General features: G+C 52.9%; 1 protein-coding gene across 1 annotated transcript in view; it reads right to left on the bottom strand.

Annotated features, from left to right (window-relative positions):
• PADI2 (peptidyl arginine deiminase 2) overlaps nucleotides 1-17,282 on the bottom strand; it is a 44,564-nt gene extending 27,282 nt beyond the window's left edge. The window contains exons 1-3 of the mRNA XM_019654928.1: nucleotides 17,080-17,282; nucleotides 5,218-5,401; nucleotides 4,151-4,223 (exon numbers count right to left, since the gene is read on the bottom strand). Coding sequence (XP_019510473.1) covers nucleotides 4,151-4,223; nucleotides 5,218-5,401; nucleotides 17,080-17,171 — 349 coding nt within the window. The 5' untranslated portion in view covers nucleotides 17,172-17,282. The remainder of the gene's footprint in view (nucleotides 1-4,150; nucleotides 4,224-5,217; nucleotides 5,402-17,079) is intronic.
• Nucleotides 17,283-17,851: the final 569 nt, after the last annotated feature.

Here is a 17,851-nt window from a genome sequence, read left to right as displayed (position 1 = left end):
GTCCCCAGACAGTGCAGAGCCAGGTGTCCCACTTGGGCCTCTGACTCCAGACCCCTGCCCTTGGCCGTTCCCACCACTGACTCCTGCTGACCTCCACCCTGGGCTGTTTTTAGAAGCCAAGCCCGCTTTCAAACACCCAAGACTTGCTGCCCTGAAGGTCATTCCCAGAGAAGTTGGCCACGTCCCCGCCCTGGCAGCCCTGTGGCCTTCGTCTCTAGGCTGCAGGGTGGTACCACTTTGCGGTTCCCATGGTGTGTCCATGAAAGCGGTGGGTCACAGGTGATAAATTATAAAACACTTCGTCGTGCTTTACTTTACATTATCAATGTTTTAAATTTAAAAATTTTGTGAAAGCAATATTTGCACAGAGTACAAAAGAAATCAAATGGTACCAAGCAGCTTCTAAAGAAACACAGCAGTTCGCTGTCAGGCCCGTCTGCTCACCTGCCTGAGGCAACGACCATAATACTAAATAATGCGCTTATTGTTCTTTCTTGATTTTTGAAACGTGGAGAGGTTTCATTGACTTCCTGTTATGCAATTTGGACATTATGTAATGGGGCTCCCGTAACACCTACCTTCCAACCTCCCCCAGTGTCTTACATTTTCTCTTGTATTATGACCCATCTCCATAGTTAGCTGAAATGGCTTCTCTCCCTTCCTTCCTCACTCGGGACCCCCCTCAAACTACAAGCCGTCCCTGGAGGACTTCTCCCTTTCAAAGCTTCTCCCAATGTCCAATTTAACTAGATTCCAGTGGGACAAAGAGCAGGGCTGGTATGCTTAGCCCAGAGGTCCGGCCTCCTGGAAAAGCTCAGTCTTCCTGGGGGAGGAGGAAGAGGACATCTGTTTCAGGGCCTCTGGGTTCCAGATGACATTCCCCAGAGGCTCTGAGTCTTACCTCAGCTCCTGGGAATAGCCCCAAAGTGTCAGGTGGCGTCAGGGGTGTGGGGCAGATTAATGGGAAATGTCAAGTTGGGTGCAAGGCAGTCTGCCCCGAGAATCCGGACACAGGCTGCAGCTGTGACACAGAGCAGCAAGGTTTCGGCAGGCTGCCGGCCCCCATGGGCAGTGGACGGTGACAGGGTACCTGGCCTCCTTGCCTCACCGGGCAGCCTGGGGTGTGGTAGGGGTGAAGGACTCGCTCCCGCACAGCAGTCCTAGGCTCAGGGGAGGGGCAATAGGAATGAGGTCCCCAGGGTGATGCTAAAACTTCTTGTGCTCTTAACCAATTGAGCCACTCGGCCGGCCCTGATGCTAAAACTTCTCAAGACTCATGTACCTGTACTGCTCTCGTTGCCAGGACTACAGCAAAGAGGGTGAGACTCTCCACCGTCCTCCTCCTTACTCCTATGCTCCCCCTTAACAGGGAGGGCTTTGTAACTCAGCCCTACTTGGAGTCTTAAAGGCCCTCAGGGGTCAATGAGCTCAACCCTCTCATTTTATAGCTAGAAGAAAAGGGAGGTCTAGAGGGGCTGGGCTACTTGTCAAGGTCACACAGCAAGTCCTTGGCAGGGCTGGGACCAAGACCCGGAGCCTGATCTGGCCGAAGGCACCATGCGTTTGTTCCCAAATCTCAAGATGGAAACTGAGGGACAGGAGGGTTCTTCAATGTCACCCAGCTGAGAGAAAATGTGGCTACCTTAAGAGGAAAGGAGACCAGAAGGGAGCTTTGACCGCGTCCCTACTCCATGCCGGGCCTTTGCACCTGCCATCCCACTGAATCCTTGTAAGCACTGTGTGAGAGCACACTGCGGTCCCATTTTGCAGATGAGGAAACTGAGGCTCAGAGCGATGGTGGTCACAATGTGGCTGGAGGGGACAGAGCCAGAATTTAAACTTATTTCTGTCTACTCTGAAGCCAGGGTTCTTTCCACTCAGCGTGGGCTCAGGACAGAACTAAGGCGGGGTGGACTCAGGTATGTTCTTGGGGGGCAGCCCCACCATCTTGGGACGCTTAGGGTGTCCCTGTTCTGAGGTGCTGCCCCTGAATAATTACTCAGGACGTGGGGCTCAAGCATACCTGGGGTAGATGCTTGAGGGAAAACAAGACCTGGAGGGATCAGATAGACCAGTGGGCACCAAGGCAAACCAAATTTTCACCAGGGTCCCTGGTGGAACAGGAAACATAAGTTCAATGGGGTGAGTTTTTCATAAAGCATTATTTCTGCAATGTAAATGACCGTCTTTTATCCTGAAATTATGCCCTGCTTACTTTTGAGGTGTTCAGATGTTAAAATCATGGTGATAATTGATGACAAATTATTTTATTAATGTCTTTATTTTTGGCCAAGCACCAAAGATGTCAGTCTTATTTTTTTCTGGGGGGTTGGGGGGTGGGGTGGACAGTTTACTGGTCTGTGGAAGCTATATATCTGGGACTTGTGGCAGTTAAGTAAACAGTTGTTTAGTGAAAGCACAACCTCAGAGCCTCAGAAGGATGAACCTGGTCACACACCTGGGCATGTTTGGTATCTTCCGAGGGCTCAGCGCAAGCGTTACAGTCTTCTAGAGGAGAGGAAAGTGCAGCCCTGCCTCCGTTATTTGCCATCTATCCTATGTCTGCCTTGCTTCGGTGGAAGTCTCGTTAATGGTGCAGTCAGCCCTCTGAGATCACCATCGTGTCTGCTTATGTTCTCAGGTGTCCCATCTCTGTGGGATTAGGTTTCCTCGGGGACGGTCACCTGAGACAACCTGGGGGCTACGTGTGCATGTGAGGTCCACACATGTGCCAGCTCTCAGCTGCAGCTACGTAGGCTTTCGTTTCCATCTCTCAAGGAGGTTGTCCTGAGGGCCTCGCTCCAGGGCTGGGCACCCCCTCGGCACAGAAAGATGGTCAGGGTGACCAGCAACCAACCCTGTTTGGGAATAAGCTGAGGAGCAGAACAGCACGGCTGTTGAGCCTATTTCGGGGGCTAAGAGCACAGGGTGGAGAAGGAGGGGGGCTGGCTTGGGGGCTAGCTGGGTTTTACTGGGGGGAGGGGGATGTTCTAAGACTCCCCCAGAGAATATAATCGAAATGACCCGGCGTCCCACAAACCACTTTCCAGGTGTGTGACCTCAGGCAAGGTTTTGTGTGTTTTGCTTTTTATGAGCCTTGGTTTTCTCATCTGCAAAATGGGGACAATAGTAGTGCCTATCCTTGGGACAGTGGGAAGAATAGATTGAGGTCATGGCAATAAGACATCTAGCCTTGGAGCCTGGTACACTGTAGGTGCTCATTAAATGTCAGGTGCTTCTCCTCCTCCTCGAAACACCCAGCACAGTCCTAGACACAGAGTAAGTGGCCAATAAACGGAAGACATCGCTATTATTTTTAAAGCCTTCAGCACATAGTTAACGCTCAGCAACTGATAGTTCCCTCCCCTTACCATCCATGTAGCAGCCCTGTCAATGTTCAACTAAGACTGAACAGACAAATGGTCCTCTGAAATATAATCACACAGTATGATTAAAACTTTTAAAAATATATATACACGATTAATACCTCAACTGCAGAAGAGTTGAGTGACTGAAGGTTCAGAGGACCATATCCTGGGCTTTGCCGAGCCAGGCTGGGTTTCACCCGACCACCTGGCACCCAGGGTAGGGGAGGGCTGTGTGATAGGAAGAACCTGGGAGGGAAATAATCCTGAGTTCTGGACTCAACCTGCCACTGAGTTGCTGTGTGACTTTGAATGAGTTCCCTAACCTCTCTGGGCCTCACTGCCCTCATGAGTTAAATGAAGTAGGTGAGTTAAGGACCCAGGTTGCATCTCTGGGCTTAGGGAGGGCAAAGGGGTAGCTAGGGTTGTCAGGTACAGCACAGATTTGGGGGCAGGCTGTTTCTAGGCAAGCTCTTCTCCAGGCTGCAGGGGAGAAATGGGGGAGGGCAGACTTTGCTCTTTCTTCTCCATGACGCTGTGATGGGGACCTGGCATTGGGGTGAGTCGCTGGCAGACCAGGGCACATCTCCTCCTGTAGAACACCCCCCACTCTAGTGGAGAAGGGCCTGGGTACCTTTGGCATCACTCCTTGGTCCTGCATTATTCAGAGGAAGCTCCAAGTGCCAGGTCTGCAGTATTGAAAATAGCCCAAGTGCTGCTGAGAAGGGCGGCAATGCCAGGCCCTGGGGGATGAAGGCACCCAGGCCGCAGCCGTGTCAACTCACCAATGGCTGTAAGAAAGAGCCCAGCCTGGTCGATGGGGGTGTTCCCCTCCTGCTCATAGTAGTTGACAGTGACCTTGGTAGGGAGGGGGTGCATTGGGAGAGAGAGAAGAGCAGAGATCACAGATCACAGGCAGGAAAATCTACAGTGATGACCTTCCCTGCCTCACACCTCACCGCCTAGCAAATCAACTTTCTTCAAACAACTGAACCCTCTCCTCCAGGAAGCACTCCTAGGTTAGTCGGCTGCTTCCCCCAGATTATTGAACTAGATAGGGGGCTTCCCTCCTCTCAGAGTGCATCCAGGGTGACGTCTGCTTACCTGTGCCCTCTTGTATATTCTGCTGCCTGTGGGGCCCCCACCTCTACCAAGGTGTATGTCTAGCTCCCGCTAAGCAACCAGGGAGTAGGGCTGAGTTTATTTCCTTTGGATAAGGCCCGGTGTCATCACTGCCATGGGGCACATGAAGTTCATAATTAGAGAACCCAGCAAGAATAGAGTCTGGTCTTGGCTGCAATACTTAGGCAAATTACTTTCTTGCATGGGTACCCAGCACCCCATTTTATACACAATGAAAACAAGGACATTTGTGGCTGTAACTTCCAATGATTCTAACATTTTGTCATCCAGCAGCTCACAGCTCTAACCTTCCACAAAGCCATCATACCATGGTCTGACATTGAGCTGTCTTATACAATAGCTGCTAGCTGGAAGTGGTTACTGAGCACTTGAAAGGTGGCAAGTTCAAACTGAGATGTGCTGTAAGTATGAAACACATACCAGGTTTAGAGTTGGTATGAAACAGTAGGTAAGCTATGTATTAATATTTTTTGGTGCTGATGTCATCTCGCAACGATAATATTTTGATATGTGGCGTTAAGTAAAACATAGTATTAAAAAGAAACCCCCTTATTTCTTTTTTCTCTTTTCATGTGGCTACTAGAAACAGAAGATGACCCATGTGGCTTGCATTCTGTTTCTACGGGACAACTGTGGTCTAGCCTGTCTTGATTCCAGCATGGCCCCTGGCTTCAGTGGCCCATGGAGGCGACTTCCCCAAACATGGTACCTTGTCACTGCTGGCCTCGGTGCTCGCCTGGCTCATGGTGAGCCGCAGTGTGGTGCTGGGTGAGAGAGGCCAGCGCTGTTTCCCATTGGTGGCCACCTCCTCGGCCTGCCCGTCACACACCACCTCTACCCGCACGTGCTCCGAGTGCTTCAGGCTGAAGGTTTCAGCCCCAGCTGGGGCTGCGCTGTAGGGAGAGAGGAGAGCGAGTTGTGAGGATCCCTGGGCCAGGGGTGGGGCAGGAGGCTTCAGGAGGAGATGCCTGGAGGGGCAAGGCTGCAAGGACCCACCTAGATCATCTGGTCTGGGGGACCCCAGAGGACCCAGCTATACTGCAATCACCTGGTAGTGAAGAGGACACTTGTTAAAAATACAGATTCCTGGGCCAATCTTGTACATGCTGAGTCAGAATGTTAGAGGGTGGGGATGAGAGATCTGAATTCTTAACAAGATTCCTTGCGTTTCTCATGGGCAGCCAGTTTGGGGAGCCACATGGTACTGTAAGGGTGGACAACAGAGGCCCACACAGAGGAATGAATTTGCTCCAAAGGCAGCGCTATGGCTAGAACTCTGTTTCCCAAACCCTGTCAGTGTCTGAGCTGGAGGCCAGGAGGCAGTCGTCAAAGTGCTGGGTTTACACAGGAATGGGACCTGGACCTGGGGTCTTAAAGGGGCAGGGCTGAGCTGCTCTGTCACAAAGATCCCCCCGCCTGCCACAGCTTTCATGGCTTGGAGTTCCCACCTCCGAGAGTCATTCTTTGGGTATCCAGAGTGGTTCTCTACGGAACTGGAAATACTTTTGGAATTCTTGAAAAGACCTCAAAATTTCAGGGCAGGGAACTGGTTTGATCTGGTTGCAAAGGACTGAACGTTATCTCCCCCCATATCCACATGCTGAAGCCCTCATCTCCGATGTGATTGTACGTGAAGATAGGCTTTTAGGAGATAATTAAGGGTGAATGAAGTCATGAGAGCGAGGTCCTAATCTGGTAGGACTGGTCACCTTATAAGAAGAGGAAGCGAGAGTGAGCGCTTCCCGCTCCCTGAGGAAGGCCACGTGAACACACAGTGAGAAGGCAGCTGGATGCAAGCCAAGAAGAGAGTCCTCACTGGAACCTGACCATGCTGTCACCCTGACCTCAGACTTCCAGCCTCCAGGACTGTGAGAAACAAATTTCGGCTTTTAAGCTACCAGCCTATGGTATTTTGTTACAGCAGCTCGAGCTGCCTAAGACACTGGCTTAAGGGGAGGTGACAGGAAGGGACAGGGAGGCTAGAGGAGGAAGGTTCCCAAAAGCCAAAGAGAGCTCAGAGGGATTTAGGTGGGATTCTCATGAGACTTGGGACTAAGACATAGGTACAGGTGTCTGCCTCAAAGGCACAGCTGATATTTTGAGGGCTTGGTGTTCCTGGGTTCCAGGATGGTTCTCCACTATGTTTGGGCATCAGAATCATCGGGGGTGCTGTTTAAATCTGTAGGGTTTATTTTAAGGCTACAGATTTGTGGATCCCATCCCCGGAGAGTCTGGCTGGCAGGACTGAGGTATGGTTGGGGCAACTGAAGATGTGAACAGTGGCCAGGGTTGAATGAGCGGTTTAGACCAGTCGGCAGCAGCAGCAGCGTTACCCGGAGGGCTTGTCAAAACTGATGGTTGGGCCCCTCCTCAGAGTTTCAGATTCAGTAGGTCTGGGGTAGGGCCTGAGAATTTGCATTTCTACCATGTTTCCAGGAACTGTTGGTGTTGCAGGTCCAGAGGTCTAGAGAACCCCTGGGCCAGATGTCCAACAGGGCAGTCTGGTGGTTAGAGCCCAGGGGTGGCCAAGGTCATGAGTGTGTGTCCGTTGAGGCCCCCAGGCAGGGTCTGTCGGACCCAGGTCACAGACTTCAGCGGCTACTGGCAAAGACCAGTAGGTACTAGCAGGAGAGGGTGGGCAAGTGTGTGGCAGCTCATGCCCAGTGCTGGGAAAGGAGCTCCTTAAGAAGCTCCAGGGAGACTCCATTGTTGTCCATCCGCCCCCTTCTAAACTCCCCAGCCAATCATGGCTGCTCTGAGGCTGGACACGTGTTGGCTATGGCCTGTTACCCTCTGTCCACATCCACGAATAGGAGAGGCACAGACTCGAAGCCAAAAGCCTGGATTGGGGGTCCCTGTGCAGAAGATCTGGGTTTGAGCCCAATTTGCCACTGACTTGCTGAGGGGGCCTTGCGTGTGGAGCTGAGCAGGACAGAGGTGAGCTTTTTAGACGCGCCAGGCAGCATTTCCCCAAGGGAGGCATAGGTCCACGTGTAAGATGCTTTTAGGTGGCACGTGGATGAACAGTTTAAAAGATTTATGTGTTTATTAAATGTGTTACCTTTTTATAGCAATTGATAAAGACTTGCCCTTTACAGTAAGGATACAAGATCTCCATTTAAAACAACATTAGAAGAAAAATGTGATTTGATTGAAGGAAAAATGTTAATAGTACTACCTTTTTGGTAATACAGTTTTGGTAAAAATCACGAGGGCCTGGGCAATCGCGGGCTCGGGTCTGGGAAACATTCTTCTAGTGCAAGTGCGGGTTTTGATCGTCAACCTGCTGGGTGGTCTTGAGCAAGGGGCTGTTCCTCCCTCCATTTCATCAAGTACCACATGAACGCATGGGACCAGGTCAGAGGTGGCCGGAGTCCGGAGCGTGCAGAGGGGGCAGGTCCTGAGCAAAGGGGTGGGAGGAGGTGCTGAAGAGCTGGGGATCTCTCTGTTGCATCCCTGCCCTCTGTTTAACTAGAGCCACTGTCATTTAATCTGGGTTTATATGTGGGGTTTCTGCACACAATTCTATTTAGAAAAAAAAAATGCTTTACAAACTCACAGGGCAGGATGATCCTTTGGGACCCGGACTCTGACAACAGTGCTGTAAGTGATGCTCTGTGCCGCTTTCCTTTCTCTAGGCCAGTCAGAAATGGAGGAGGCCGCAGAGGCTCAGGGGATTAATGCCTGGCCCACACTGGAGCTCCAGGGCCCCACACCCTCCTACTGCCCCAGCACCGGCCCTGCTTGGAGCTGAGCAAATAGCTATTCTTGGACCAGCCCTGGCAGAAGCAACAAAGACGCCCATTGTGCCCTGCGGATCCTGCTGGCTGCCTCCCTCCCCAGGAAGAACCTGTCAGAATCCCCTGCAGAAACCTGAGAGTCAGGGTCTGCAGGCACCTCTGTGGTCCCTGGAGGCGGCAGGGAGGGGCCCAGGACAGTATCGAGGGTGAGGAAGTGGGGGTGTTGGTGGTGGCTAGGATCACCTGCTTATGGGGAAGAGGCAAAGATAGTGTGGACGGAAGCACGGGCTGCTAGGTCCTGGGGCCACGTCTGCCCTGCCCAGCATTGTAACCCAGCACTCAGCACATGGCCATGCTGAATATATACTTTGGGAATAAATGAACGAATGAACCCACCCTTCTTGGTTTCCCAAACTCTATTACTAAAGTGATTAAAAAAAAAAAAGATATCAGGTCACTTGCCTGCTTGAAATTATTCAGTGGTTGATCCGTGCTTACCTACCCATACAATAAAATCCAAGCTCTTTAGCCTGGTATTCACCCACTGACATTTCATCTTGACCCTCCAGCCTCATTTTCTGCAACTCCTTCCATCCTCTCAACTCCCTGCATTGTTCCATCTTACCGTGCACTTTGCACATGTTGTTCCTTTTATTTGTAATACTTTCCCCTGACTTCTCTGGTTGGCAACTGTCTATCCCGACTTAAAGCCCCAACTCAGTTGATTTGTCCCCATGTTTATTTTCCCTTGTGGCAGGTAGCTCCTTGGAGGTAGGGACTCCCTTTTTCTTCTGTTTCAGCACCTGGCCTAGTACAGGCACAAGGTAAATATAAATGTTTGCTGCAGGGAGGGCTGGAAGAGGAGGGCTTGCTTACGCCGTTAGTCATTCACTCCACATGTGTTTATTGAGCACTTACTATATGCCAGGCACAGTTCTAGGTGCTGGGGGAAGACTGGTGACAAACAACATAGTTCCTGGGCCCACCGAACATATATTCTAGTGGGAGAGAAAGACTTTCAATGAATTACACAATTAATTGTGTGATTACAGCTGTGGTAATTGTTATAAAGGAGAGGTGTGGGGTGCCATGGGGACCTGATCTGGCAGTCAACAAAGGCTTCTTGGAGGAAGTGGCATTTGAGCTAAGGTCTAAACTATTCATTCTGAAGGACAGACAAGAATAGATTGGACCAGTGGGTCTTAAATTTGAGCATATATCAGCATCCTCTGGAGGACCTGGTAAGATACAGGTTGGTGGCCACCCCCAGAGTTTCTGATTCAGCCAGGCTGGGCTGGGGCCTGTGAAGCTGTATTTCTTCTTTCCCCCAGCTTTGCTGAGGAACAATGGACCCATACAATTAATTGCACATATTTGAAGCGTATCACGTGATGATTTGATACACATATACATCGTGAACGAGAAGGCGCATTTCTTTTTTTTTTATGTTTTAGCTGAGCCATCCTGCCACCTGTTGGCAGCTCAATGGCAGCTCAGCTCGGGCCAGGAATTGAACCGGCAACCCTGTTGCTCAGAGCTTGCACTCTTGAGCGAGCTCTTAACCAACTGAGCCACTCGGCCGGCAGAAGGTGCATTTCTAACAAGCTCCCAGGAGATGCTGGTGCTGCTGATGTGGGAACCAGAGTCTGAGAATATGACTCAGCAGCAAGGCCAGCTGGGATGATGGCCTGAGGTGGATGTTTGCCCAGCACGTTGGAGAAATTGGAAGGAGGTCTGTGTGGCTGGGCTTTGTGAGTGAGGGGAAGGGGAGAGGGCCTGGGTCATGGCAAGGAGCTGGCCTTTCTCCTGAGAGCATGGAAGGCTTCTAAGCAGGGGGCGGCATGGTCATTTCTATGCTGTAGACAGATGACCCAGGGTGCAGGGTGGGGAATGGGTTTCAGGAGAGCAATACTGGGCGTAGGGGAACCAGCAAGGAGGTGACTGCAGCTGCCCAGGCGAGTGATGATGGCGGTCTGGGACTAGGTGGTGGCTGTGGAAATGGAGAGAAATGGCTGGTCGGTTGGTGTCAGACAAAGGAACTTTGTGCAAGACCGGAGAGCAGCATCAGATGTAGAAGTGGGATGTTCACTGAGTCCAACCCAAGGGAATTCTGGGCTTTGTGACTTAACATCTGCCTCGCCACACAAATGCTGGGGCGCCACCCAGCTTCTCTGGCCTTCGCTCTATCCGTGGGTTGGGTTCATCAACTTGGCCTCACTCAACCCCAGACTTGAGGGCATTACGTGCCTGCTCCTCACTGGCATCTGGCTGTCCCAGCTTCTCCACCTGCCCTGAGCCTCGTTAGCACCAGCTGGGGCTCAGCTCCCCGGTGATCCAGCTCCTGGGAGTCTGGGCGTGAACTGCTATCCTCAGGGCTTTGCAGGAGTCTGGGGGTGGGGTTGGGTCATGGGTGCCAGCCTGGCATGCAATCCCAGGTGAGCACCCTGAAGGTGAGGGACAAGGCGAGGGAGGCAAGGCCTCACAACTGGCATGGTGGTGGCTGGAGTTGAGTTGGGTGGTTGTTCCCAGGCAGGGATTGGTGGCGGTAGCCATGATGTCTGTCTTTAGCCAGCCTCCTTCTCTGCCTGGTAACCCCAGCAGCCTCTCTCACTAGGCACTGGTGCCTCTAGCTGCCCCGGGCCCTCTCCTTAGGGGAGAAACAATCTAATCTATGGTCACTCTCTCCCCAGACACCTCCAATGGCTCCCCACTGCCTACAGAACAAAGTCCATTGCTGGAGCCTGGCATTCACAGCTCCGGTCTGAGCTCATTGACTCTCTAGCCTTATATTCTAGGACACTGAAGCCCTTTCCACCCTCATGTGTCCGAACTTTCCTGCTGGATACCTTTGCTCCTGCGTAGTACGTCCTGGTCACATTGTGAACCCCTGTTCATCCTTCGGCTCGGTTGCCACCTCTTCCAGGAAGTCTTCCTTGATCTCATCAGTCAGGACTCATCTCTGCCTCCCTTTGCTGGTGCCTCAAACGACACTTAATAAATGTTGTTCCACATCTCTCTCCCATGAACATTATGGACCCTTTTAGGCCATATCTCACTATTATTTGTTTGTTTAATAATACTCGTATATAATGAACCCAATACTAACTCATGACAAACACTTACTGAGTACTAGGTGCCAGCTCTTGTTCCAAGACTTTGACCCACATGCTCTCAGGCCATCCTTTCAATAACCCCAGGAGGCCTGTATCAATGTCATCCCATTTCACAGGTGAGCAGGTTGAAGCCCACAGAGGGCGAGCACTTGCTCTAAGTGTCGGGGCAATAATGGCAGAATGTGAGGTGCGCTCTAGGCCTGGCTGCTCCCTTCCTGGGGAAGGATCTATTGGGTACAGTCCTCTCTAAGGTCCTCCAGGAAGGGTTACCTGGTGGGGGTGGGGTGAGTAGCAAGCCTGGCTCAGGAGAGGATCAAATGAGAAGCTCTTAGGAACCTCGAGAGCCCCCTACTATTTCTCAGGTGGGAGTCAGAGGCCCAGAAAAGGGACGGTGAAGGCTGGCTTCCTGCTCTGGGGTGAACGACTGAGATAAGCGGCTTGGACCAGTCAAAACCCTTGGGCGCAGGGTCTGGCACAGCTGGGCAGGAGAGAACTGTCTCTGAAAACTGGCTCCCTCTGAAGTTTACCAGGTGTGCCTGTCCAGCTGGGGGGTGGGCCGGGGGTGAGCCACTGCCACCATGCTCCCGTCCTCCTGACTCAGGGCCCCGCAGGCAGGAAGGGAAGGCTCTTGGGGACCCCAGGTGTGCAGGAGGCTGTGGGCTTGAACCACCGGGTGCCACTCCCTGAGAACTCGCTTGAAACCTCAGCCCGAGAGCAGCTCCTGGCAGGGCCTCCTCTTCAGGATTGAGGGCTGTAGGTGCTGTTCTAATTTATGGGGCCACCTGACTTGGCCTGATTTCTCCTACCAGCATTCTCTCAGGAGCAAGTGCTGTTCTGGCCAAGCTTGGCCACATGACCTTCCACTAGCCCATCCAACAGTGCCTTTCCCTGAGGGCTGGGGGGTGGAGAGCTCAGCCCAATGATAGGCCAGTCCACACACTTCACAGGCCACATCATTCATTCATTCATTCATTCATTCATTCATTCAACCAAGGAGCCCTTCATTGACTTGCGGGCTGGAGGAGCGTGGGAACAAGGCAGTCAGCAAGCAAGGAGGGGGACATGCCTAAAACACAAGTCCCCGAGGGCAGCCCAGCCGGCAGCACGACACCATTAAGCAGCTGTGTCATCTTGGACGAGCCTTCCTTACCTCAGTTTCCCCAACTGTAAAAGGGGGCCAATAATAGTACCTAACTCATAAAGTTGTTGTGAGATCTAAACAGATATAAATGATTAAATACACACAAGATGAACAGGCAAGGCGCTAAGAAGGCTGCCTGGTACAGAATAAGTGTTCAATAAATGTTGGCTAGGAATACTAAGTAAATAATAATAATATCTGCAAAGAAACAAATACTGAGATGAGATACAGGGTGCCTGAGGCTCGGGGTAGGGCGCCACAAGATGGGGGTAGTCAAGAAGACTGCTTGGAGGAGGTGACATTTGAGCTAAGACGTGACAGGTGAATGTCAGGCTTGCAGGGGTCTGTGGGATATTGCCCCAGAGGAAAGGGTACCTGCAAAGGCCCTGAGGTAGGTGTGAGCTTGGTGCGTTCAAGGGCCAACAGCATCCTAAAGCCAGTGTGACCAGAGTGGCGCCTGTGCAGGGCAGTCGGCAGGACAAGGGTGAGTGAGGCAGGGCCTGGCGTTCTCTGGGAAGGGGAGACCATGGCACCCCAAGTCCCCATCGCTTCAGACTGGATTGCAGACCCTCCCTGGCCTTTGTTCAAAGGATCCTTTTCTAAAACACCCACACCAACCAAGACACAGAGAGAGGAAGTTGAGGGAGTGAGAGGGGAACAAATTTAGATTCTCCATGCTCTTCTCTGAGGCACAATACATAACTGCACTGTTCTGGCTTTCCCAGCCTTTTCCTGTGCGATGTCTAGGCACCCTATCTTCTGCCAGAGAGTGATGGGCAAGCCTCTGCTTTGTGGATTCCCAGAGAAGGGGGCGGGGATCACCCCTACCTCCCACCTCATGGGCTCATCATGAGGTCAAATGTAACCAGGACGCTGCTCCGCAGAGGCAAGAGACAGTGGTTAACATCATCTCTGCTCTGAAGCTCCTGCAGACCTCAAAATACAGATCCTGACCTCTCTCCACCAGGCACAAGGGGACACCTGCCCAGTCGGGAACTCTTATCCTCCTGGACAGATGAATAAGCAAAGGGAGGGATAGGAGAAACTGTGCCCACGGCTGGCTTGTGGGTCAGTGGGAGAGTTGGGCAGTGTGACCACCCCATTACTTAACTCCAATGCCGCCCTTTCTCTAATCCCTCCAGACTCTGTGGGTGTCCCTGGCTCCAGTGCAAAAGAAAGCACCACTCACCAGAGGTGAGGGTGAACCCAACCTGGGACACCACTCACTCTCTACCCGCTCTCCAACGTCAAGCCAGAACCAGATGGGAACTCAGGCCAGCCCCAGTGAAGAAGCGACCATGGGGGAGATTGTGTAGACAAGGCATCCATGTGCCAGACTGAAGATAAGGACACTTGGGAGTAGGAGAAGGAAGTATCTCTAATGACTATCTCAACGTAAATCTCCACACACACCAAAAAATCCCACTTCCCCCTTTCTGTGCATCTGCTCATAGCTTCCTGGAGACTGGTGCTCAGACTCTGGGTGGGTCCAGGCATCCTTTCCCAAAGGGCCAGTTTTGCTGAGAGCAGGTGGGTGGACCATAGGGTCTGCTGGGGGTGGGCAGGTGAGGCCCCTGCTGTGCCTGGAGGGGAGGGAAGCTATGTATGCCTCTCAGGAGAGGGGTCCCAGGGCCCTGGGGAAAGGGGTTGGGTGTTGAGGCCTGTTCACTCACCTCTGTGACTCAGTGAGGGGTCAAGATAGCAGTCCCTAACTAACTGGGCCCATGGTCCATGAGGCCTTGTCCCTTGGTGTCTCTTCAGAGACCCTGGGGGGCATCACGTGGGGTCTTAAGTCAGGACTTGTGTCTGGGTCAGGAAGGACCCAGTGGGAAGTGGAGGGTCGAATGGGGGTGGGTAAAGTCTCTGGGGGGCAGTGGGCTCGTGGTCCAAGTGGAAGGTGGAAGGGACACAGGCTGAGGGGGGTCATCCAGTTCAACCTGCTAGTTTTAGGGTCACACAGGATAGAGTGGAGGTTATTAAGAGTATGAGTTCTGAGTGAGACAGAACTGGACCTGTGCCCTGAGTGACGCTGGGCAAATGGCTTCACCCCTCTGAGCCTCACTTTCCTCATTTACAAAATGGGTTGATCCCAGCAGGACCTCCAAGGTCTATATAGGGTCAGGAAGATAGGAGATAATGCATTCGGTTCATAAGTGTTCACTAATATCTCCTGTGATTATAAATACTGACAAGAGCTCTTACCACTACGGATATTAGGAGAAACAACAGCAGTCACAGCCCAGTCTCCTTAGTTCCAGAAGGAGCTTCTTCGACTAGACCAGTGGTTTTCAGCTGGAGGTGATTTTGTCTACCTGCCAGGGGACTGGTGGCATTACCTGGAGACATTTCTGGTTGTCACAATTGGGGGCTGCTACTGGCATCTCGGGATGAGAAACCAGGGATGCTGCTAAACATCCTACAAGGGCACAAGGTAGCCCCCACAACAAATAATTAAGTGGCCCACAATGGGTTAGTGCCAAGGACAAGAAACCCTGCACCAGACCTGCGCTGCTCAGTCCGGTGGTGACCAGCTACAGGCGGCTACTGAGCATCTGAAATGCGGTTAGTCTGTACGGAGATGTGATGTCAGTATAAAATACACACTGAATTTCAAAGACTTACTGTGAAAAAGGCTTAATACATAAACTATCTTATAAATAATTTTATATTGATTATAGATCGAAATGCTAATATTTTGGATATATTGGATTAAATAAAATATATTATTAAAATTAATTTGCACCTGTTTATTTTAACCTTAAAAATGTGGCTACTAGAAGATTTAAAATCACACACGAGGCTCTACTTGTGGCTTGCATTCTGTTTCTGTTGGATAGAGCTGATCTAGGTGGCACTTCTCTGGGGCGGGGGACGTGGAAAGGCTTAAGTAAAGTGCAGGTGGGAGTGTGGGTCACTGTGGCTGAGGCCCTCATCTTTATCTGTGCCCCCCCCCCGCTGGAGGTACCATGCCAACCTTTCAGGCTGTACCCAAAGTGCCTCCATGAATAAACAGGCAGGTATGGTGACAGCTGAGGCTTAGAGACTTGAGCCTCCTGGTTCCTGGCCCGCTCCCTGACAGTGCCCAGTTTAGGATTGGGGGCGGGGGAAGGAGGGGGACTCTCCCAGGCCACTGAGGGCTGACCACACCCCAATGCTGTGTTATGACCCTTGGAAACCACCTCTGAGATTTACATGTAGGGCAACTGAGGCCAGGGGCAGATGAGTGGAGAGGGTACCTGGTCTGCAGGTGACTGGACCCTTTGCCTTCAGGAAAGGAGGCTGGGGCTTTGATGGTATTCTCATGGCCAGTACCTGCTGAGGAGGTGGCAGGAGACTGGCTGGGCAGGGTTGCCAGGGTCACCGAAGGGGACGGAAAGAATGGGCTGGGAGGGTGTGTGGGAAGACACAGGATGGGGTTTGGTGGGGGCCTGAGAAAGGCAGGGCACTCCAGATGACAATGATTTCGGAGCAATACACCACACTGGCACCTCCAGCTCAGCTCAAGGCACAGAGACGTTAGGGAACCCACCCAAGGTTAGCAGCACGGGGTCTCACCTCAGTCCTACATGCTGTCCTCTCAGCACAGACCCCTCCCACCCTGGTATGAGGAATATTTCAAATGTTTGAAAGAGAGGGCTGAGTGATCCCCCCCTGGACTCTCTCCACTGCTGCATTTACACCAGTCACACCTTGGCAAGGCCCGCCCCACACACTATAGGGAGATGGATCATTGGACTTGGCGGCTCTCTGGGAGCTGGGGATAGGCGTGGGGCCCTGACCTCAGAAATCCAGCACCCCACCAAGTTCGTGGACAGGAGAAAGGTGAGGGAACAGAATCCTGAATCAGGGGGCTCTTCTGATAAAGACTCCAACAGCTCTGCAGCCTCAGCTGGGTTGGTACAAGTTTCTTCCCTGACCCCAGGGTGAAGTCAGGGGAAGGCATTTGGGGACATGGAGCTCACAGCCAGTGTCTGCGAACAGGCAACCACCAGCAGCCCCCACAGGGCGAAATCGGAGCCTAAGCAACCCCTAGGGCCAGATTCCACCTCAGGGCAGCTCCCCAGCAAATCCCAGGAAGCTCAGCTGATCTGGGAGTGGCGTGAGGGGCTGGGCTGAGGCAGGTGGTGAGCCAGGAGGGTCTGGGGGGAAGAGCTGGGCTTGGAGAAGGGTGGTTCTGAGGGGACAGGGGGAAGTGAAAGGGGAGAGGCTGGCGGGGAAGCCGAGAGGGTGCTGAGGTCGCCCTGGTGCTGGAGAGGGCCAGGTGGTGGGAAGACTGGGGTGCAGGGGAAGGGGTCTGGGAAAGGGGTAGTGTGGGTGCTGGGGCTGTGTCAGGGTGTCTGGGAGGGTCTCAGGGTTTTGGGGAGGCTGACACAAGGTTTGGGGCTGTCAGGTTTCTTGGCGAAGTTCTTAGGATTTCTGGCGCGGAAGGCCTCGGGATGAGGGGCAGCTCGGGCTGGAGGAGGGCTGTCCGCGTCCGCGAGTCCCGGGAGGGTCTAAGGATGTCTGGGGTCGAGATCTGCTGGGAACCCCAGGGTCGGGGGCGGAGGGTGTCGGGCCGGCGCGGTGGCCCTGCTCACCTGTAGACGTCGGTCCAGAGGTACGTGCCCAGCACGTACACCGCTTCGACGCGGCTCCCGTACTGTAGCCGCACGGTCCGCTCGCGTAGCATCCTCGCTGCAGTACCGGGCCCTGCGCGGGTCCGCTGTCGTTCAGGTTCAACAGGAGCACCTGTCGCAGGTAAGCCAACGCTAGCCGCTGGAGCCGGGAGCTGCTGCCAGGCGCTGCCTGGCGCGCCCTTATTTGGCCCCACTGTGGGCGGGGCGTGGGCGGAGCAGCCTGCCAGCTCTCTCTCAGTAGGCTGAGGGCACGTCCGTCAAATGTGCGCACGCCCTCAGCTCTCCCAGGCCCCCCTGTGGTCAGGGTGAAATCAGCAGTGGTCAATTTGCTCCTTTCCATGTTTGGCATGCTCATTCATTCATTCATTCAACATACTTTCAGTGGGCTCCCAGCTGCCGGACGCCAGGACGTAGGCGCCCACAGGCTTGCCAGGCAGATAATGCAAGGGTGGAGCTGCTAGAGAGGCCAGGACAGGAGGCGGTGGGAGCCTAGAGGCAGTGGGTGCTATAACCTAGCTTGCGGTCCAGGACCTTAGCCTTCTTCTTAAAGGAGGTGTGTGCAAACTAAGGGGAAGAGGGAGCTGCCTGAGCAAAGCTAGGAAGTCAGATACAGCCTGACACCTCCTCACCCCCCCAACACTCAAATGGGTGTTACCAGAAGGAAATGGGGAGAGGGGTGGGAGTGGGAACCCAGCAGCCTACATGCCCAGAATGCCAAGCCAAGGTATTGGTG

Source organism: Hipposideros armiger, unplaced genomic scaffold (genome assembly GCF_001890085.2).
Source record: "Hipposideros armiger isolate ML-2016 unplaced genomic scaffold, ASM189008v1 scaffold_232, whole genome shotgun sequence".
Classification (NCBI taxonomy): Eukaryota; Metazoa; Chordata; class Mammalia; order Chiroptera; family Hipposideridae; genus Hipposideros; species Hipposideros armiger.
Note: the sequence above shows the minus strand (reverse complement) of the source record. Positions and strands in the feature narration are given on the sequence as shown.